Below are 23,251 nucleotides of genomic sequence, written 5' to 3' on the forward strand. Positions count from 1 at the left end.
TTTTAAAGCTCTGTATCGCTTTTTCTCATATTCACAGATTCATGTTTAGCCACATGGGTTTCTCAAGAGACATCCTTGTTCTTTTTACACTGCCACCTCTGTCAGAGTCATTCTCAGCCTGTTTCTTTTCAGGTGATCAAAGAGGTTACTTGAAATGCCGCCTCTGGCAACAACTGTCACACTGCATAGCATGCAAAATGATTATACTCCATTTGAAATGTGACTCTTTTAAACTATGTCCAGATTCACATTGTTTTATTTCTTCTTTTTGTAGCTTTTTTATACACACAGACATAATTTAGTTTAAATTTTGAATATATGAGATTATTTTCTTTTTGATTTACACACAATGAGCCTGTTCAAGCAGTTCATTTGATGTGACGTTTAAAAACCTTTACTGATGCAGACAGCAGCTAAATGCATTAAATGTCATGTGACATGTCTGACACATGTTTAATTAAGAGACTAATTAGAAGATTGGCAATGGTGCCCTCAGGTGCCATGATGTTCATACGTCACCCTATGTGTATGTGGGTAAAATATGTGTGTTTGCGTGTGTGGTATATGGTAAAATCACATACACTGACATGTAACTAAACATGTACCTCTCTTTTTTGTCATTTAGGATAGCTGTGCAAGAGTTCTCCTGTTCCGGGGGGCCAATAAAGAGATAAAGAACTACAACAGTCAGACCGCATTTCAGGTTTGTTTGATGTCACTTCATGTGAGTGTACATTATACTTAATATGACTGACCCATCAGAGCGGGTATAGTTAGTATCCATATTGTGATTAAAAACACAGGCTGCATCATGGCTCCCTCCCACAGAGGCATACAGCCTTTCTGGTCGATGAAGTCCATGTGAAATTGACACTGACACAGATTTCCAGAGGCAGATCAAACTTAATTTCTTTGTACACAAGGCAGGCTGGTCCCTGCAGTGCACATTGCTGCAGTAGCCAGATTTTACATATCAGCTACAATAAAACAAGCCTTAAAATATGACAATATGGGATGCATATTTATTAGTATTTTTGTGTTTCTGTTCTACAGATTGAAATGTCTCTGTCCCTTACATGTTTTCTCCTTTGCCTTCTTTCTACTTTTCTCTCTGCCCACTCCCAGGTGGCAATTATTGCAGGAAACTTTGATCTGGCAGAAATCATTAAGGTCCACAAAGTATCAGATGTTGGTAAGTTGACAACAGTGGTTATATGTAGCTCCCGCTCTGTATTACAGTTTGGACCCGAATAATGAAAAAGTTCAAGGAAAGTGGCTTTAATCTGAAAATACAAAGGAGATAAATGCAATGGTTTCAGGGGTTATTGGATCCCTGCTGAGTTGAGCAGAGAAATAACTAACAGGAAAACTCTGCCATCTGGTGTGGACAGGGTGTAACACCCCAGTCTTTATGTGGTGAAAAAGTGTAGGTCAGATTTTGTGTGGTCATTGATGGTAACAAAAGAGCCAGATGTAATGTGGGTAATAATTCTCATCTAACATACTGATTTAAGTATAAGGCTTGATTTGCATTAGCACCAGTAGAATTTCTGTAGTTTTTTTCTCTTTCCTTATTTGTTTTTGTTGGAATGGTGAGATTGCTGAGATGGGTGTCACTGTCGTTGTCTAGAAAATTATTCTCTACAGCTTTTCTGCAAGATAACTCAGCACCAGGGATCATACTACATCATCATAACACCCACTGTATAACATGATAGTTATGCATAATTTTGTGTGTGCATGAACAGTAGTAGTAATAACCTTTTGATGGCTTTTTAATAACCTCGAGATGTGCAGAGTTGCTTTATCACATCGATGCATTTCCATTATTGTGCATTCAGCTTTAAAATGTGTCTTTTTCTCATCAGTGCCTTTCAGGGAGACCCCCTCTTACACTAACCGGCGACGTGTGATACCCGGCCCCCTGCCCTCACCACGCTCTTTGCTCCGCTCTGCGAGTGACAACAACCTGAACGGGGACCACGATCACATTCATGGTCCAGCCCCCCGAGAAATCCGCGGCCGCCAGGGTCACTCCCCTGTCCCCTCGCTACGTAGTCTACCAGCTTTTGGACAACAGCAGAGCAGCCTTGGGGAGGTAAGTGAAATTGGCAATTGTGAAATTTTAACTTGTGAATCAGTTTTGAAGAAACTAGACAGAGGAAATGAATGAGAAGGATGACTATGTTGTTATGCATGTTTATGTGTCATTCAGAGTCGTCATGGAGAAATCCCTGACAGCAGTCTCCAAAGTACTGGCAGCTCCAGATCCTCCCATTCCCGCTCTCCGTCACTACATCACATGCATGAAGACGACAAGCCGATTCCCAGACGGTCCCACAGCCATGGCTACCCTCATGGACATGGCCCTCGTGGCAGACTCAGGTCTGTATGAGTTGCTTAATTTGCTGTTTCCAGTAAAACTCAACAAAATAGATTTATGCATAACTGTATAAACAAGCAAATCTCTCTCTTCTGGCTCCTGATTAATGTTCTACTCTTGCCAGTCCTGTTTACTCTAAATAGATGATGATTGGCATTGTAATTATGCACCTACTTTGATATTTGAAACTATTTTCAAGAAGCCCCGTGTGTGTGAATTACTTGTTAGTCACCACGCAGCATCCTGCAACTTGATCCATCTGCTGCCGTCTGCTCCTGGTGATAAACATGACATAACATCAGAATCCTGTTTATTTATTCATATGCCAATCTCTGGCATGCATGGTCAGAAACTCACCTATATCAGTGAGTTAAATTTGAAAATATGTGTTAATAAATTTAGCATAGCTGTTTTTTGGCCCATGCTCTTTGAGGATGATAGTGTATAATCAGAGGCATGATGTCTGTCAGACCACCCTGGTTATGCAACAGACTTGGCTGAAATGCAGTATTTGTCCTGCTGGGTGGACAAATGACATTCTTTGCATCTATGTCTGTGTTTATGATTATGTGTGTATGACCATGTGCACAGGACTGTGTGCATAGGTGTGCTTGCACAGTTTGAAAACAGACAGATGGAACAGGGCTAATAATGATCACCACTGGGACCAATTGAAGACTGGCGGTCTGTGAGTGTGTGCAGATGTCAGCTTGTGCGAGAGAGATTGAGAGACAGTGGATACATTCTGAAATTAGAGCCATGAGTAATGCTACTGGACGCACAGCTGGACGCACAGCAAAACAGCTTGTCAACCGATTGATACATAAATCCACAGATGTAGTTGTGCTGCTTAGTGCTGGAACAAATCTCCTCCCTTGTACACTGAACCATTAGACAAACTGCACAGTAAACTGAGACTCTGATCACATCTTGAAGCAAAAGATTAAACTGGTTTATGGACACTTGGTTTGTTAAGCTTTTTATTATGATCATATGTCAGCACAAGATCACCTACGCCGCACACTGTGTGTGAATGTTCGTGTGTGATGTCTGACAGGGGAATTGCATTACAGACACAGCTCCAGCTGCACTGCTCTCTCCTCTAATACTCTCCTGTCATTTTAGTCCATCCATCAAAGACTCACTCACTCACACACACAAGCACACTCACACATACACATGCTTTTTACCTCTTATTTTCTATCATTAACACACACATGCAGACACACTGTGCGCTGTGTCATGGAGAAAATGTTCACATACGGAATATGAAGTGAATACAGCATACACTATGTTGGTGTAATGGTCCTCCATATTTTTTCATATTCCTTGGCTATATCTCGTCCTGTTATAGGATTAAGATTCACTGACAGAAATCTGTGTTGATTGTGTACAAGTTTGATTATACAAATCAAAAAGAACAAAACAATAGCAGGGTTAGTGTGTCTGCTGTGTCCTGGCCTACATGGCCTTCTGTGCTCAGGGAGTAAAGACCTTGTTCTTGACTGAGTATACCCTCACACCTTGTTTTAAAGTGAAGAGAATATATAAAAAGACCAGAATGAGCAGCTGGTCCCCATTGCCAAAACCTGCACCCAAGTGAGACTGATGCTGTCCTTGAATATTTTTTCTGTAATATTTCTCCCTCCCTCTCTCAGTTTCTCTCTCTGACCTTCTGTTTATGCCCATGGTAACTCTAGAGGCATTATGGGTGCCAGGGGAGTGTGAAATTAGCTTGGCCGGTCAACAGCCCGCCTAACGGCAGACTCCAGCAAGTTCCTGTGGAACAGTCACCATCACTTCCTCCTACTCGGATGTGTGCGGTGCTGCCAGGACTCCATCGCTTGGCCAACTTTGCATTGAGACACACACAGTAGAAAGGATACAGATAGGTCAGATAGATTAAAATAGAATAACAAACAAAGCTCACAAAAACAGATTAAAGTGTGGGTGTAACAATCACCCCAGCTGGTGCAGCACACAATATAATTAGTCATGCTGATGGGTGTTAATATGATAATTTGGCAGAATTTTATCAGAACAAAGCAAATGTGATTTCTGTCAGAAGAGGTTAATTGGCTACTTGCCATGATGTGCTGTCAATACAAGGGGATAATTTATCATCAAGGGGACATTGTCTTGACAGCGTCAGTGTCAGAAATCATGATACTGAAGTGTGAACGTTCGCACTATGCTTTTCTAGGTAAATTGGTGCATTGTTGTACTTTCTGAGCAGAACATGCTGATTTGGTCTTTTTTGTTTCCAGTGTGTCACTTTGGTTTCAACAGCAAAAGGTGAACACTCTGTCTATGTTAATGAGAAAGACATCGTGTCATTACCCACTGATGTGCTGTATCATATCCCCCCTGTGTTACTGTCTAACTTCACCTCTCAATTCTTTGTTTGCAACTGTTCTCTTCACCTCCTTTTCAACCCACATCCCTCCTTTTTTCACATTAGTCACACACAGTGGATGCTGGTGTGAAGATTTTTCATGGCGTCTTAACATGGCAAAGGAGCCGAGGTCCACAGTAAAGGCAGCTGTAGGGTAGGATGGAAGGAGGAGACAGAAAGTTGAGCTTTTTTGTTGCGTTACGTGTAGAAAATTCACATCAAAGGACACAGGGGAGTGGTATTGATCAGTAACAGTGATGTTACACTGCTCTGTTCCACTGTTTTTCCAACAGCTTTGTTTAAAACTGTAATGCTGTCATGGGTTGACATGGCCACACAAAATAAATCAACAATATGTGCAGGATTTGTAAAAGCATGTGGATGCAACATTACTACAATTAGTGGTAAGGACAGATCTGTAACATACTTGTGTGTGTGTGGTAACCACTCCTCATTATCACCATGATAGCCTTGATGCTCCTCTCACTGGTCACATCCTTGCTGGGGGATTGAGTGTTGTTCCCAAGCCACATTGGGTATGTTAAACCTCCGGGTTTTATTCCAGAATCCCTCAGCATATCTGAGTCCCTCACTCTGTCCCATTGGGTGAATCCACGAACCTGTTAAGGAAACAAATTTTGCTCTCATTTCATTTCCCAGAACTCATGACTACAGGTTGCAACATTGATCAAATGAGAACCTCGCTTTCAGGTCACTTTTCATTAAGACTGCGTGCACCAACACCTACTTTCACTGCAGGTGCCACATAGATAAGAACTAGCAGTTTGTTGCTGTCTTATGCTCTCTTGTAAACAAGGCTACATGTTGTTTTATTTCTGGTAGCACTGAAAAACGAACATGGCTCAGAGCAATGCCATGGCTCCTTGTGTTTCAGACTAACACACCCTCGGGACTACCTCAGTAATCATCTTGAGCCATTTACAGCACATTTTGGGGCATGTATAGATGTTGCTGCCAGGACATTCTATCCTACTTTGAAGTTTTGTCATGAAAGAGAAGAATTTTTCAATGCTGTAAAACTGCTGAAGTGAAGTGTACATTTAGCCAAGCTCCTCCCGCTACCAAAAATGGAGGCACAGTTTGTAGTTTATTTGCTGATCCATGAGATGACCCTTTCTTCTAATGTAGCCTAATTTCAACGTCTCTACGGAGCATAAGCTGTCATGTGCAAACAGATTTGCTGTTCACAGCCTTAATATGTTGTGCCCAATGAGCAAGCTCCACATTCTGCTTCCTCTTTGATGGCCATAAACACTCCCATGTTGAGCAAGAAAAAATGAGAGAGCATGTCTGCATTCATGTGCAGCAAAGCAAGGACAGACTGATGATCATTAGGATGCCAAGTGTGATGCTGATTATCACTGTGTTTATAATGAGTTCATCTCACCTTAGAGAGCTGGGCTATTTGAGGAAAAAGCCATTTACCTGCGAAAGCAAGGCAGTCATGCTACACTGATGCAGCTTAGCTTGATGGCGTCAGTAAAAAGTGGCATTGAATGACATTAGCAGTTGCATCTTCAGAGCTATGAAGGAATTTCACATGAGAGCAAACACAAGACACAGGTACACTTATTATGGAGCTATTCAAATGTTAACCTGCTTCTTAGTGGGCTCATTAATCCTAATTAAGCATCTGGTAATTGGTTTGAAAACATTTGATCTTTCTAACGACATTTGTCCACATCATTTGTTTGTGGTTGCAACTCCCATATTAAATGAAAGAAATGTTCTTGGACCATGAGCAAAAATGCAATACAGTACAGCAACACTTCTAAATGGGATACAATTTTACATTTTAATCATATCTTATGCAATATGCCTTTACTATATTTGTGTAAGGAATAAAACATACTATGAGTTAAGTTCACTGTGATCTGTGTAAGCTGAATTACTGCTACCACATTCAGTATCTGCAGTGTCAATGATTTTACCTGGATGTAAAAGATAACAATAGAAAGAAAGATAATAGTTGATCAAAATAACATGCATGCATTTCAAGGCAACGTATTTATGACAAATTGACTGTAATAGTGATCCAAGTTCATATTATTGACTTATCAGTGCAGTTGTTAGCAGTATTTACTCTCCTTTTATTGACAGTTGCCATCGTTACAGAGGAGGCACGGCTGGTGTCCTAGGAAACGATGGAGCTTTTGTAACAGACTGCATTAGAAGTTTGTGTATTTGTACATATCTCTGTCTGTGTGTGTGTGCGCATGAAATGGATCCTACATCTGTATCTTGTTAAAGCCACCCTTAATGAGGCACAGCAGAAAGAAAATAGGCAGCAGAGCAAGTTTGCATGTAGGAACAGTTAATCATATCATCATCTCATTCGTCCAGGGCAGTCTGAAAATTCTTCAGCTTTTTTGGTCTGATTTCAAAATCATTACCCAATGGTAAACTCTGTTACAGCGAGTGAGGATATGAAATCATTTAAGATGTATCAGAATGAGCAGGAATTAGACCTTGTACCAAGCCTTGTAATGGTGGCATAGGATTTTAAGTGTTTTAAGAAGTTTCGGGCATTTGAATCTGTTTTTATCTGAAAGTGCAGTTTTAGCTTCCTATCACCCTGTGTAACAAAATCAAGTCATTAAAGCCAAAAGAGAGCAGGAAGCAGCTCCACCCTCTTCCTTCTGTTTGACACACAGATAACATGTGTCCACCCTGCTATCATCAGCTCAATTGCAAGGAGCAGCTGGGGTCAAGCTGTGTACATAACCTCCCAGTAGGTGTACAGTGTGGGAAAAGGTACATGAGCAAAAGAGGCAGATAAAGGCGTTGTAACAGGCATCATTTAAGGCTTTTTTGGGGGAGGGGACATTTATGTTATTTTGACACATCTATGTCTCCCTTCCCTCCCCGGCCCTCCTGCACCCATTTTGCTAGTGTGTACTGCTGATGTTTGGTGCTGGGGCTCAGACATTAACATGCGGCAGCCATCTCAGCCCCTCAGTCCCTGTGGTAATTGGAAAGCCGTCAGCAAGCCGTTGTTTCGATAGAGAGGGGGACAGAGAAAGGGAGGCTGGGTGAGATGAAGAGAGCAAGAAAAGCAATAGAGAGTTGGGGCAAGAAAGAGACAAATAAGGCTTGAAATGAGGAAAGGAGTTGGAGGGAAGGATTGAGAAAGAAGAGGAAAGAGCATATGATGCTGGAATCAGATGAATGAAAGAATGAAGGCTTTAAAATGCCTGATACAATAGGCTGAGGGACACTGAGAGGAAGAGGTTTAGAGATTTCTGGACTGTAAATGTCTAAATGACTAAATGACTAAATGTTGGAGTGAATAGCGTCAATGCCCCATTTCAGGACACAATAAAGTCACTTGTTACAGTGAATTAACCATGTACTGTCTGTATTTGCATAAGAAAACTAACTACTCTCAAATCTCATTAAATGAATTAAGATTATGCTAAATACATTGTTTATGTGACTACATACATGTGGTTTTGGAGCTTACGGGAAAGCAACACATGGGGCCGAGTAATGCTGAATGTAACTTACACAGTGATGGCAAAGTAATGATGAATGAAGACTAGGCGGAGCTCTGCTGCTGCTGTATTAGAATTCACTGCCAGGGAGAAAGGCGAGGAAAGAGAGAGGACGAAGATGCAGTGCAAAGAAATGAGAAGGAAGGATAAGAGGGTGAAATGGAAGCAAGAGAATGAGAGAGAGAGAGAGAGAGAAGGAGGGGATTCAAGGCAAAGGGAAAGAGGGAGGAGCAACAATTAAACCAAATGGGCTGGAGCTTTTTGCCCCCCACCCCACTGCACACAAGCACACACACGCACACACACATACTCTCACAGCCTGCCTCAGGGAGCCATGGCGCATGCACGGTCCCAGGCAGACAGGCAGGAGGAGATCAATCGTGCTCTGGGACTGCTGTGTGTGTGTGTGTGTGTGTCAACGATGTGTTAGCGGCATGCTGGTGGCGGCGTATGCCATGCTAGTGGAGGTGCAGTGTTAGCCGGAGTGGAGGGGGCTGTCTGTGTATGTGCCTGCGCGCACAGCTAGAATGCACATAGAGGGCTTGTGGTGTGTGAGTGTGAGCGAGCTGTCAAAGGGGAGGGGAGCCACGGAGAGCAGCAGCAGCAGTAGCAGCAGCATTGCCAGGGTGTGTGTAAGTGTGTGTAAGCGAGCGTGTATGTGTGAGGGGTGGAGGGGAGAGGAGAGGCAGACACGGCGGGACTCCCAGGAGAGGGAGCAGGAGTTGGGGAGAAGACCCAGCCTCTCTGCTCCACAGCAGGAGAACCAGGACTCAAGGACAAGGCAAGATCTGTAGCCCAGCCTGGAGCATCTGGAAGTGGGGATGCACAGGAGATTCCTGTCCCTCTCTGGAGGGGACTTCTGCTGGAGCCCAAACTCAGGATGTGTTTGACTAAGGGGGTCTTCCAGACGGATCTGACAGACCTGCACAGAAAAGGAAACAGAGCTGTTCTCATATCGCTGTACATTTCTGCTTCTACCTCGATTTGGATGTGAGGGAGAGGGAAGGGATAAGAGGAGGTAAAAGAGAGCAAGAAGGATACTGTCTTTGCTATTGAGGAAGGAAGAGGGAGGATAAGAAGAGGAGGAGGGGTGAAGAGTGGCTGGGAGGAGTGTGCTCTCCTCTCATGACTCTGCCATGGAGTGCTGACTATTAAATGTTGATTGGCAGGGACTGGGACTTGTTTATGAATCCCTCACTGGCTACCGTAACAGGCAGGGGGTGTCACCAGGTTGCTGTCCCACTGACGACCATGTCGGTGACCACGGGCTTCAGCTACCAGCTCCCTGGAATCACCACAGTAACATATGTGTTTGTTTACAGCCCCGGCTCAGTGCAGCGAGACCCAAGCCCACCTCATCACACCCCTCCAGCACTGTCGGGCCCACGTGGGCCCAAACGGAAACTCTACAGTGCTGTCCCAGGACGTACCTTCATTGTGGTCAAACCCTACACACCACAGGGAGAGGGAGAGATCCAACTCAACCGTGGGGAACGCGTAAAAGGTATGTTGTCTACGGTCAATTGTGGTTTTCGACTCACTTAACCTATTACTAATACTTCAAACCAGTTGTGTTAAATTACTGTATCTTCATAGCATGTCAGCAACTTTTCATCACTCCCACAAGTGATGTTTAGGAACTCCTGGAAACTTGTGACATGGATTGCATGGGTTTGGTGCAGAAAAGCACACACTCCTATACTGTCATACTTCTGAGATACAGAACACACCATTACTCCATTGTGTTTTTGTCTACAAAGCAGTTCTCTCAATCTGCCTGCATTTCTGCGACATTTGAGCTTGACATTGTGAAGCATCATTTTCATTAACTTTCTAAATGTGCTCTTTTCTGTTTTATGTAGAGGTGCAGTGGCTTTGCTTTCATGTGTTTGTGTGTGTGCTTTTGTCTCCATCCATGCCTCACTCAAGACTATGACTGTAATGACGTAGAAGGTAAACTCCATAATATTCTTCTCACCCTGTATCTCTCCCACACACCTCTGTGTGTCAACCCCACACTTGCATTGAAGTAATTAGTTCTTGGCCCTGTTTGAATCCACTTGAGATACGTGTAATCTCAGTATAAATCTGTGATCACTTCAAGGAGAGGGGCATGCAAATTCAAACAGGTCCTGTGTGCTTTTGGTTGTTGGTATGTGTACGTACACTGTGTTCCTCCTTCTCTCTTAGAGTGCTTCCCCCCTGAACACACAACTTCTTTTCTCCCTCATCTTATCACCTGTCCAGAGACACCCTGCTTCACGTTGACCCCACACTCCGCATCCTGCCACTTCACATACACCACCATGGATCAAACCCACATTAGCTTAATGGAAACAGTTCCCTCATGTCCTTAGAAAGGCCAGAGAGACGGGAGCCGCTCTCATGCTGAGACCTCTTATGTTCCTTTCAGATCTACAGAGGCACAGGAAGTACAGATTAAGGGTCAATTTGGAATTTCAATTTAGACCTTGTGCAAACAATCACAACACACACAGAGACACACACACATGTGCACACACTTACACATAAACCTGCTTAGCTCTCACACACAAATACTATGTATCCGTTGCTATAGCTCCTTTCCTCTGCCTGTAAACCTACTGAAGTGTCTGCACCTCTTTCTGGATGTCTTTTGTTTGATAACTTCTCTCCTTACAGTGTTGTATCAGCAGACCTCCTTCTGTACACTGCTGTCATTTGCACAACAATTACTAAAACAGATGATAAACAATTGAGGCTTCCCCCTTTGTTGAAGAAATCCAAATGATCTGGTAGCGTCTGAAACTGTGATGCATGCTGATGTTGACACAAATGTTAGTGTAAATCTGATGACTCAACAGCAGCCTAGTATTCCTCCATCTATTGAATGGATCTGCTGTCTCTGACTTTTCCGTCTGTGCAAGTGAATCCATAACCCTGCCACTAATGTGAACACTCAGTGTTTTGCCATTCTTTCATGTTGGCCATGCAGGAAACAAGCTTATAGTCGCGTGGCTGCCAGCACCATGGTCCAGCCAAGTAAACCATCTGGCTCTGTTATGCAACACTGACCACCATAACCATTACTGTGTTGCATTCACTATGCCTCTGTAGTTTGGGGATATAAATTGTGAAATGCATCACTAAAGTAAATTAGTTGTTAAACAAGTTTTATTTTGGTGACCTGTTTAGAGCTAGCCATATCCTTAAAGGTCTCCTTGCAGCTTGAGAAGCCACTTTCTTTAGGGACAGATGACACTTGGTGTAATACATAATGCATTTCATCTAATCTGCATTCATGAATGAATGGGCTACTAATAGTAATAGCCCCATGTCACAGTGTAGGACGAAAGGATGTGATGCAAGTGAAAGAGAGGGAGATACAGACATACAGTAGGCTATATAGATAATTATAGATCGATATAGATCAATTGATTTTAAATAGTCCCCATAAACACACAAAGTTGGTTATGTACTCATCTCTTTCTTCCTGTCGATGTCCTCACAATATTGTTAATCAACAGCTATACCAGAGGAGCATCTTTATGATGAGATCAGACTGGGTAAATGTCACTCAATGACGTTTGTGTGTTTGTGTGACCGTATCCATGCTTACGCTTGTAGGCATTAGCTTAACTTTTATCCACTGTTCGTAGTTCGGAGTTTTTAATACAGACCTGATTATTTTCTAATGGTAGTAATAATATAGTGCTCAGCAGCTAACTGTAGCAAAATCCAAGGGTAAGATATATGATTATGAACTACATAATATAAAAAAATGATTATGTTTCCACTTTTATTTTTAGTGAAGGCTGACCCTCTGGACTCAGATGGTAAATACAGTAGTTCTTGATAGCTGTAGCCAGTCAATACATGTGTGTGAGTTTTGGTTATTGTGTAGGTTTTTCTTCTTTTTTTTTTTTCAATGAAACATTATTACATTTTTTTAAATGCCTTATAGCTGACACCCCATGCAATGAAGATGCTGACGATTACACTGACAGTGATGATGATTATAATGAACAAGAAGGTAAAATAAACATTTTTCCTCTTTTGTTTGTTTTGCTTTGTTTTTGGGATGACAAAGTGGTTAACCATTGAGGAAATAAAATGATTCAATCCATTATAAATTTACACATACCTATTAAAGGATTGTGTGGCTTTAAGTGACCTCAGATATGCTGACCTCAGTACCTTAGAAAGGCTTCTTTTTTAAGATTTGCAATGTTGATCTACGTATGCTAGAAAGACTTCTGTGGTTCTCTAAAGTGACACAATTCCACTTTTTCATCCTTCTTTTTCACCCTTAGTCTCTAGTTGTAGTACCGTAGATGAACCTTAATATGTGCTTTGTTTTGTCTGTATGAAGTACACATTTTGTCCAACTGATTTCTTATCCATGATGAAGAAAAGCCTGGAAAACCTCCCAGCATTTACTCTGTGATTGTCAGTCTATTGGTCTGTTGTCTACGATCAATGTCTCTAGACAGCCTTCGTCTAGACAAACAGCCCTGCTGTCCACCATTTAACAGGGTCATCCACATCTAGCTCTCCAAGCCGACTGTTAGTCCTAAATAATGAGATCTGTTTGTCCTTCCTCACTGTCTGACTGTCACTGCACCAGAAAACTAGCACACACATGCTATCATTGTGTGTGATTGTGTGTGTGCTTATGTCAGCGATGCCATTCAAAGAAAAAGATGCTTCCAAGTTTATCAGATTTTGTGGTCTGCCTCTGAGTACCTACATGTGTATGTGGCCTGCTGCGTATGTGTGTGCATGTATGGTGAGTTTAGGTATGGTACTCTCCATTATTAGGGCCCCTATGCCCATCCCCACACTCTTATCCTGCATCCCCCTTTTCTACACTTCTCCTTTGCTCCTGTTAGTGTTTGTTTCTGCTCTGTCACTCATCGATGTAATCTGATCTCATCATCTGGATGGACATCTCTTGAAAGGCCACTTATTGTCACCATGGTAACGAATGGGGACACATTCCTCCGTAACCAGGTCGAGCTTTCTGCGTCCAGAAACACACAGGCACAAACACTCGATAGCAAAACTTACACAATGTATACACGCAAATATGCATGCAAATGAACAGATGTGTGTGTCAACATGCTGCCCCGCCCACAGGGAGCATTACCAGCACATTCAGGACATTCTTCTCCTCAACAAGGTGACACACTTAAGAGCATACTTCCGTAACAGTGTATTACATCTCCTGCACACACACCACATACACCTCCCAACGCCATTATAAATCTTGCAGACAGCCATGAAAATGAAACCAGTGCAAGTAATGTTGAGATTAGACATTCACAAACATGATTAATGGGGTTTGGCCGCACCCAGTGTGTGCAGAATATTAACACTGCTGTGGGCAATAGAGGATACCTGGGCCAGCTATAGGGACCAAAATACACAAATAGACACCCATATACTGGTTTTTAATTGTTTCCTCCAGGTCTACCTTTACATAGGCTCAGAAGGCATTTATTATTGCACTTGTGATCTGTGGGAGCACATTCAGTAGATTAGCCAGTCACTAAAGTCAAGCTGAACAGTGCTACAAAGCCGCAGACACTCTAAAACCCACCCTGTGAAGATATCTCTCCCCCTCAACAGTTACTATAGTACACATGTATGCATTACAGTACATGTGTGTCTGGACAAGGCAGGAGCCAGTGCCTTATACAAGGAAGCAGTGTGCAATGCACTTTTTTAATACACAGCCTACTATTACACTGTTACACTAAAATGCATATGCATCTGTCAGTTACTAGGCAACAGGTACTAAGTGCATCTGATAGCTCTAACATGTCATTTCACAAGAATAAAAATGATCAAATTATGCCTTCAGTGAATTTGGAAAATAATATTCTTTTACTTTCATTTTTTCCATTATATAATAAATATCCTTGCATTTTCTCTTGTATCTGCACCTTAACTTGGATGAAAACCTGTGTTCTAGCTGTGGACTTTTGACTAAATATCATTGTTAGCTTCCCACAGTGAGCTTTGGGCTAATTAATTAGACTTCAGCTCTGTCTGGTAGTAGCACGAGGTGGTCTCTGTGCATGCATGAGCATCTCTTCATTGTTGTGTATGAATGGTGCACTCACATGTGTGTAAATGTGTTAGTGTGTGTCTGCTTTGTGCTCGTCTCTGTGCAGCATAGTGTAAGTAATTGCCTCCTACAACTAAGATAAACAGCATCCTTCAAGTGTTCACTCACCAGCTGTCTGTGTGCCTCGATATCTGAGGCACATATGGAACAAATGTCTCTCTGCCCTGCTCTCTGTTCCGTTTCTCTCTGTTACATGTAAATCTGTCTTTATTTCATGAATAGCAGATGAACATTATGCTTTTTCATCGATCATTTATTTGCAGTTAACACACTGATATTGTGTGAGCCTTTGTAAGTCTTGCATTTATTTATATATAACTTGTACAAACATATAAAAAAGCTGACTTGTCAACATGTGTGCCACTTGATGGGAAAACGATAAAGGTGCAAATTTAACTTTTCTGTGCCTGTATAAAAGCGTTTTAGAAGTAATATTGCAATTATCACGTTTTCACATACAAATATAGTATAATAATATATATGACGAGACCAAAGAAGTGCTGCTGCATTCACTGTAAAAATGTAACCAATGGCTTAAAAAAAGTATTGATCTATGATGATGGTCTGTTGAAGGTGGCAGCATCGCTCCTAACCTACACACACACCTTCACATGCATCACAGTGAGTGAAATATCAAGTAAGGAAGATCTAAAGCTCTAAAATGATCAAAGTGAGCTTTTGTTGTCTGCAAATATATTTATGTAATCTATGAGAAGTGTTGCTACCATAGTGGCAAACAAATTGTGTTATAGAGAAAAAACACTGTTGAACATATAATGTTCTCCTCTGGCTTGTAGAGCACCACACCACAAGAAGGCCTAGTGGGACCAGTAAGAAATTTATGGGAGACGTGTATAGGGACAGATGATGAGTGGGTTGTGAATGAGGGGTTTAGAGTCTGTGCTCAATGTTCCTGGGGAACTATTAATGCTATCACAGAATTGACCTGAAGCTACTTATTTTCTTAACAGATTTCACCGGTTGGTCATTTATAATGTTCCAAGCTGTGTGTGTGTGTGTGTGTTATTGATATTGGACAGGGTCACAAGCCTAAGGCAAGGACTCTGCTGTCCAATCAGAGCAGCAGCGGGGTGCAAAGTCCTGCCCACACACCTACCTGCTCCCTGCAGAACACACCACCTGTCCTCATATTACACTCTCATCCTTTTTGTTTTTATTTTTTTTTTTAGTTTGTTTGTTTTCATTCCCATCTGGTGCATTTTGGCTGACAGGATCATTCCACATTTACCCTCTGACAACCCATGCTTTCCTAACATACATCTGACTTACCGAGATGTAGCCTCATACCACATGCTAATTAGAAACGCTGAAGAAACAGCAGTTACTGTGTTAATCAGCATATGAATAAACATGAATCGCAACACCATTGCAGAAACAGAAGCCATTGACTGATGCAGATACATATTCAACAGGGGGACTGATATACTTTTGACTAACAATCGCTCTATGGTGCACAATGTGGTGCAGACTGCTGGGCCGAAGCCAGGTGGTTGTCAGGCATTTTCTGACCGGCACGGTTACAGCCTACTTTGCTGTCAAGGCTATAAAATTGTGTATGTAAAGGTCATGTCCTTACCATGCAGTGTCAGGTGGAGTAGTTTTTAGCAAATTTTGGAAATGCTGTGTCTTGACCCCTAGTCTCATTTTTGAGCTGTGTGCAGTTTACCTGAATTTGTAAGCGATTAAAATGGACTGCTGTGCCATTTTTCTATTAGTTTGTACACATGTTCAATTACTGTGTGAGTGTGCCTCACATTAATGACTGCTTTACTATTTGACAGTGGTTGGTACACCATGCTCAAGATGTGTGAGAGGTGCATGTATGGGCTTATTGTCACCACCTTGGAAATTACACATAACCTTGTAAGAACAACGTAAGGTGACTAATATAACCTTTACTACTGTAATGTGGTGTGTCTTGAATGGAAATTATGTATAAAGATAAAAAGGCGTATTTGTGGTATTTATGGCAACAAGAGGTCTGTGATGACAGAAAAATATATAGGGAAAACCAGTTGACCACCCTGATTTTACCTTTGCTGTTAATGCCTTCAAATATCAACCTCATGTTCACTCACCAGTCCAACTCAAGATGCATTTGACATGCTGTTGCAGTGGTCACCAGCATTTTTTTAGTCATGTAATAATGTGTTGCATATAGGCTGTGTCAGGGCTGCTGATCAGCTCATTACAGCATGTTCCGCTCTCACTACATAAACACCATCATTTATGTGTCACCCTGAATGGTCAATCAAATGATTAACTGTGTGATTAATGACTTGACAACACACAATCCATCTCTGATCTATTAACAATCAACAGGCGATCAATTGGTCTGCAGCTAATCAATCTCTGGCATACATTGATGGTGGACTTTTTGGTCAGTGTATCAGGTGATCAAGATATAATTATGTGTGGCCATGATCTGAATATTTTTCTATATGTGTGCTCATGCATACCAATTATTGATAAATCACTACTAGTTTCATTTAATATATTTTGCCTCATTTCTGCCACCAAAGCCAGGCTTTTTATGTAACTTTGCCTGGAGTTAGAAAAAAAAGTCAAGATAGAGGGTAGCTATTAGCTAGCCTGTTCTATTTTAGTCTTCACCTGAGGGTCGATACCAGTGCAGAGAAAGAATGAGAGATGGAATAAAAAGCAAATTAGAAATTAAAGAAGGAATCTTTTGTAGCTCCCTTCAAGCCTGCAAGGGAGGGAGAAGTAGAGGTAGGAAGTGAAGAGGGATCCCTCTGAGTCAGCCTCGGAGTTTTCCTCCCTCCTCTCTTCCTCCTCCCCCTCCCACTATAATTTACAACACTCCTGCCCTCTTTGCTTTTCCTTTTTTTCCTCCCTCTAGTCTTCTTGCTTTGCTGTGTTCCTTTCTCTGACTGTACTGTCATTCATAAAAAACTGGCTCTTTTTTTAGTATATTTCCTTTATTTCTATCATGTTTCCTCCCTCCTCTCTCTCTCTCTCTCTCTCTCTCTCTGTGGAATAGTGATGAGCTTTGAGTCTGCACCACTCCCTCACCCTCTTCTAAGCAAAAGAAGTCCTATGAGAATGAACACAGAGAAAATCACAGCACACATTTGGCTCAGCAGAGTGACTATCCCTCTTTCCTGTTATTTATTGGCACCCTACTTCATTCAGTCTTGTATCTACTCTGGGGTCCACTTGCCCTTTTCCCCACTACCTTTTTAATTGCTTACTACCTCTATTCCTTTTCCATGTCCACCCTCGTCCTTCCAAAAACTGCATTTCCCCCACTGTCCACTTGAGGCTGGCTACAAAAGTGAGTCAATGCACATTATGTTATGTATGTTTAGTTCCAGCATTTCCATAAATACCAGGTTATTCATATTACAGATGTGGCGTTGGAGATTGCTAGTAGGGAGATGCTGGATTTGTTGGAGGGACTATAAAATATTCTGTTTACTGTGCAGAATATTGCCATTGTTGAATTATAGTGTCATATTACTGTAAGTGGGCATTGTCCTTGCATTGCCCTTTGTTTATCTGTTTTGTGTATGTGTAGACATGTGTTAGCATGTCTCTGGTTGCGTCCCCCTTGTTTCATGAAGATGCAATTTTGCTCTCTCTGTCTGTTATACTGAATTGAACTAAGGTTTAATAAAGACTGCAGGGATCCAAAATCTAATAACAGCTGCACTCTGCTTATTGGAATCCTCTCACTCACCTTTACACACACACACACACACACACACACACACACACACACACTCACTTCTCAGATACTGTATACACTTAATCTTTATTCAGAAAGGTCTTACTCAGCAAACCCATTTCACATTATATAACCTTCACAGAATAAGACACACAATAGTCGTGAACACAGTGTAAAGCATTAAAGTGTCTTATCTATGTGTCTATCTTTACTTAAGGGCAGTGTAATATCAAGATCACAGGTGGGGTGAAACAAGTTATTCATATTTATTAATCATTTATTAAAATATACCAGCTTTATCTCATTTAACTTGACCTTAGTTTTAAAGTCTTTTTTTGGCTCACACCCCTTTAACACTAGTGTCCATGTGTTTGCTTGAGGGCTTGTTACTAATTATGTTGAAGAGAGACAGTGGAAACTGTAGCGGAGCACAGCTTATGAATTGAACAGCAGAGAGCAGCAACACGTGGGTGAAAAAAAATTACAATAGCTCCTGGTTATGACAGCCACACAAGCTACCAGGTGTTTCTGCCAGGTAGATGGCTGATTGCTGCCATCTCTTCACTTTGTATTGCTGCCCACACCTGTAAATCTAACTGTGGAATATGCAGCAGATCCTGTTAAATTTAACTCCACGTTAAATGTGTTGTTTGTTGATGTTTATATGTAACTGTGCTGCACAAAGACTTGGCTAATAATAAGTGGAAACAGGAAAATAGACACACATGATGGATAGTTTTATAAAGCAGAACAACAGCACTATGAGGAAATAAGTATACAGTCATCAGTTTTTCTTATAGATACACAAACATCTTAAGAGTATTATTTACTGACAGAAAATTCATATTATTTTTTTTTTTTGATATTTTAAATTAAACCCAACATGCAGATCTCCTATCATGGTCTTTTGTGAAAATCAAGGTGTATTTTGGCTTTGGCAAATCGTCGATGGCATTTCTCCATGAATCAGTGTGAGTGCATCAGTGGCAGAAAGCCATCAGCTTCTCTCAGCACAGCTGCATCCTCCATTGTCTGTTTCTGCAGGCAAATACAGGAGCCTGACGCATCCTCTGTTAGCTAGACAAATGTGTCCGTATTTTGAAAAGTCTCCTCCTTTCCTTACCAGCTGTCATCCATTCATTGATGCCCTCACCACTGTGTGTGTGTGTGTGATGAGTAAAGGAAACAAAATGAATGACTCAGCTCAAAGCAATACAACAAAGCAAAGCACAAATTAAATGAGCCCAATCAGTCGCTAGACACACGTGGACAAAGAAACCCAAACACCCACTCACACAGTAGGGAGGCACTGAAGCCTGCAGGCAGGGTGTGTGAAGAGTATAAATAGCTCTGCATCCTCACTGTTGCTATTTTTAAACAAGGAGTCGTGACTGACTTATCCAAGGGCAAAATTCAGAGGTAACACACAGACAGAACAATACTGTACAAGACTTTTCAGCAGACAGCAGACTTCTTGGACAGTCATGAATAACTCGGCGTCTGTTGAAACATAGCTCTTTTCCTTTGTCAGCTTGTGTCTGTCTTTACTGGTTGCCATCTCTCTTTGTCATTGTTGAACGCAGGCCTCTCTCTCAGATTCATTCCCTTTGTTTCATTCTCTGAGGCTCTCTATTATGCTGCTCTTCTTTCCAGTCACACTTCATGCTTCATTTGTGTGTTATTTCTATATAAGCTTAGAATTCTCTATTAATGGCCCAGTGAGATGCTGCACATTTTACTGAGGGAATATGTTAGGATATGATTTAAATTAAACAGCAGTTTGCAGAAGGACGTCTCTGCTTTTTCAGTTGTTGCATTCAGTTCAATAACGTTGAAGTATATATAGCAGAAGTACATGATATTTTAGCTGTCATTTATTTGTCATCTGATTAGTTTGTTCTGTATATTTTGGTCCAGACTTCTGGTTAGCATGTTAAATGTATGATGTAATGATGTAACTATGCTCCACAATTCATTTTAAGCTGTAATGTGAGTAAAGATCCTTCTGGAAAGAGACTGTTGGTAATTCAGCAGATTTGGTTTGGTGCCCAGCTGTACTTGCTGATGTTGTCAGATAAAATAGTGTCTACAGTTGGCACAGGAACATCAAAACTGGACCAATAAGGAGAGCAAATGGATTGCTTGTAAGACAAATTTTGAATCATAATTTTGCACAAGCAGCATGAGTCACATGACAGGCTGCTGGTGCGTCATGGTGGTTTTTAACCTGCTGAAAAATGGACAATCAGCACCGTTCAGTTCATCCAGGCTTGCATGTTTGTGTATGACTGTGTGTGAGTGTATGTCAACACAAGCTTCAATTTTGCTCACACTAGTTTACCTGTGGAGGTGATTATGACTCAGCATGGCAGGTCACGGCTTGTACTGATACGGCTGAGCTATGACTGACTTCTTATCGTGCTGTAGAGTGGAAATCTGGTGTCTAGCTGAGGTGTTGATTACCCTACGTAGTCAACTGGGGTTCAGTTGACCCCTAACAGACCACCACAGAACATGGTTTTGGGATTGTAGCAGTTTATCTAAGGAATGCCAAAAGGGTCTAAAATGGAGACTAATAAAAGAAAATAATGTTTGATTGTTGTGGCATATTGTAGTGTGTCTTCCGTACAAAAACTCTTCACAAGACAACTTGACTTTAAATGTTTTTTTCTGCTATTTTTCACTCTCAAGATTGCAGTGGTCCCAAGCAGTGTGTTGGACAAAAACATCCACACACAGCACACATATTGTTAATCCCTGTGCTCAGATATGCAGAGTTCCTTGCTTTTCTAAGCTTGTGTATGATTCACAGGGACAGCTGTGTTGCCAGAGTGGTATGGGAGTGGAAGGTAGAGGCAACTCACACATACACACACAGTGTATGGATGTACATTTTCTATACGCATACATAGTGTTGCACACAATGCATGTTTTTGTTGCCTGTTTGTGGCAAATAACCAAATAAAAGCCTACCTGTTATGAGTTAAGTCTTATTAACAGTGCTGGAGAGGTAATGAGATTTTTACTCCATGTTCATGCAGCCTCTCAAATGCTGAGGGCGTTCTTAGGATTATTAAGCATGTTGTATTAAATCTCTGTGCATGTGTGTGTGTGTGTCTGAGTGTGTGTGCATGTCTGTACAGTATTTGTGTGTGGGCATTTTGCAATAACCTCCAGTGTGCCTGGAGTGTGTTTGAAGTCCACAAAAGAGGATGATTGTAGGGTAGTACTAATTTTATGTGTAATAACAACATTCTCTTGTATACATAGATATTTTCTGCGTGAAGTTTTCGTGCATTCTGTCACATTCATTGGTCGATTCTTTCCATGTTGTCAGCTGTTGACCAAGAACAGAAATAGATTAGTAGGAAGTGAGTGAAGGAAGCAACAGAAGCCTAGAAGATCAATGAGAGGTCTCACCTTTTCTTCCTCTGAATGGGGAACAGGGAGCACAGTCGGCACCTGTCTACTGTGCAAGGGACACCATCACATTATAGACAGACACACCGACAGAGACAAAGAGTGGGATGGAGAGACGATGACCAAGAAATCGTTTAGAAACACAGAGGTGGAGGAGACCGAGAGTGGAGAGAGAGGTGTGGGGAAAATAAACGGTTTAAACATGAAGTCTGTTCTCAGGAGACAGGCAGGGTAAAGTTGTGTTAAGCTGAGATCAGAGAGGGGGATCAGTCTATGTATCCTCTGTGTGCTGAGTGTCATGTTTTTTACAACAGGGAGTCAATAAACGGCCTTCTCCCCTCTCACACACCACTATTCTCATCCAAGTAGCTCGGTATATTGTTAACAGAAAATAAGGACATGTGCTTTGGCTAACCTTTAATTTTAACAATGTTAATTTGATTAAGTAAAAATACTTACTTGCTTCACTTGAGAGGAAACTATTGAAAAGAGAGGAAAAATGTGTTTGACCTGACATTTAATCTTTAATAAAATGTAATAAAAAGTAAAATCAGACCAGCCAGGATATATCATGCTTGTCAGATTAATACTATTATATTATTAATACATGTTTGAACATTTAGCTATGCCAACCTGTGCCACGTTTCTGAACAGGATGTAGATGAATTTGAGTTCTAGGGGAAGTAAGATGTGGGTAGAAAGCATCTGTTAAAAAGTAAAGCCAGGACTCCTGTGAATGGCTGATCCTTAAACATTTACTATCATGTCACTGAAGATAAAGTCCACTCGTCTGCTTCTGATGCTGCCCCAGGTTACATCACTGTGACATGTCCCCATGCCAGAGTGGAATATAGTTTGGAGGAAGCAGACTACATCATTTAGCAGCCTGTCTGCTGGCTGCAACATCATGCTGGCGTATCCTAGCAACCAGTTTAGAAGAAGGGCTCACTCAGGCAAAGCTTCATTTCCAGCTGGTGATCTCTGAGGACCGCATGTGTGCGTGTGCTGGTGTATGTGTGTCTGTTGGCTTGCTGGGATAATGGATGAGTGTTGTAGAAATGAGTGTGCTGGCTCAGTCCTGCAGGGAAGATCAATATCAACTATACATTCATCTCTAATTACCACAGCGGAACTTAAAAGGGATCTCTCTTTCTCCGTCCCACCCTTTTGCTCTCTTTCACCATCTCTCCTCCGTCTCTTTTTTTTTTCTTTTTCAAGATCTCCTTGACTTTCCGTCACTCATTTCCCCTGCTTTTCAATCTTTGTCTTACTAGGAACTAGAAATGTATGTATTGGTTTAAGTGGAATAAAAATGTGTGTTTCCAAATGCTGATCCTTTTTCCCCTCTCTCCTGCTATGTGTTGTGTAATTTATGAATCACAAACATAAAAACCTAACTACCTGGCCTTTTATCCTTTTGGTCTCTTTACCAACACTCATAGTGATGACAGCTTGTCTTATGACACTGTTTGACTGATGTCGTTGTCTGTGTCTCTGTCAGTGCTGAGTATAGGGGAAGGAGGATTCTGGGAAGGCACGGTCAAAGGGAGGACAGGCTGGTTCCCAGCAGACTGTGTGGAAGAAGTTCAAATGAGGCAGTATGACCCACGGCAAGGTAAGACATCTACATGTGCACTGACACACACACACTGTTCAGACTGTACTCCTGTCCTGTCACACTCCAACAAGTTTGATCTCGCTGTAATGTGTTGCTCTG

The 23,251-nt window shown here is 41.6% G+C and overlaps 1 protein-coding gene across 10 annotated transcripts in view; it reads left to right on the plus strand.

Moving 5' to 3' along the window:
* The window catches only part of shank3a (SH3 and multiple ankyrin repeat domains 3a), a 151,601-nt gene that overhangs the window by 91,500 nt on the left and 36,850 nt on the right, over positions 1–23,251 (plus strand). For all 10 annotated transcript variants that reach the window (XR_003670876.1, XR_003670881.1, XR_003670879.1 and 7 more), the window contains 6 exons: positions 626–703; positions 1,126–1,192; positions 1,869–2,098; positions 2,216–2,385; positions 9,616–9,797; positions 23,036–23,149. Coding sequence is in view for 1 of the 10 variants with exons in the window: in XM_028407478.1 (XP_028263279.1) it covers positions 626–703; positions 1,126–1,192; positions 1,869–2,098; positions 2,216–2,385; positions 9,616–9,797; positions 23,036–23,149 (841 nt within the window). In the remaining 9 variants the exon portion in view is untranslated. The remainder of the gene's footprint in view (positions 1–625; positions 704–1,125; positions 1,193–1,868; positions 2,099–2,215; positions 2,386–9,615; positions 9,798–23,035; positions 23,150–23,251) is intronic.

The sequence above is a fragment of the Parambassis ranga genome, chromosome 6, assembly GCF_900634625.1.
Source record: "Parambassis ranga chromosome 6, fParRan2.1, whole genome shotgun sequence".
In the NCBI taxonomy this organism is placed as follows: Eukaryota; Metazoa; Chordata; class Actinopteri; family Ambassidae; genus Parambassis; species Parambassis ranga.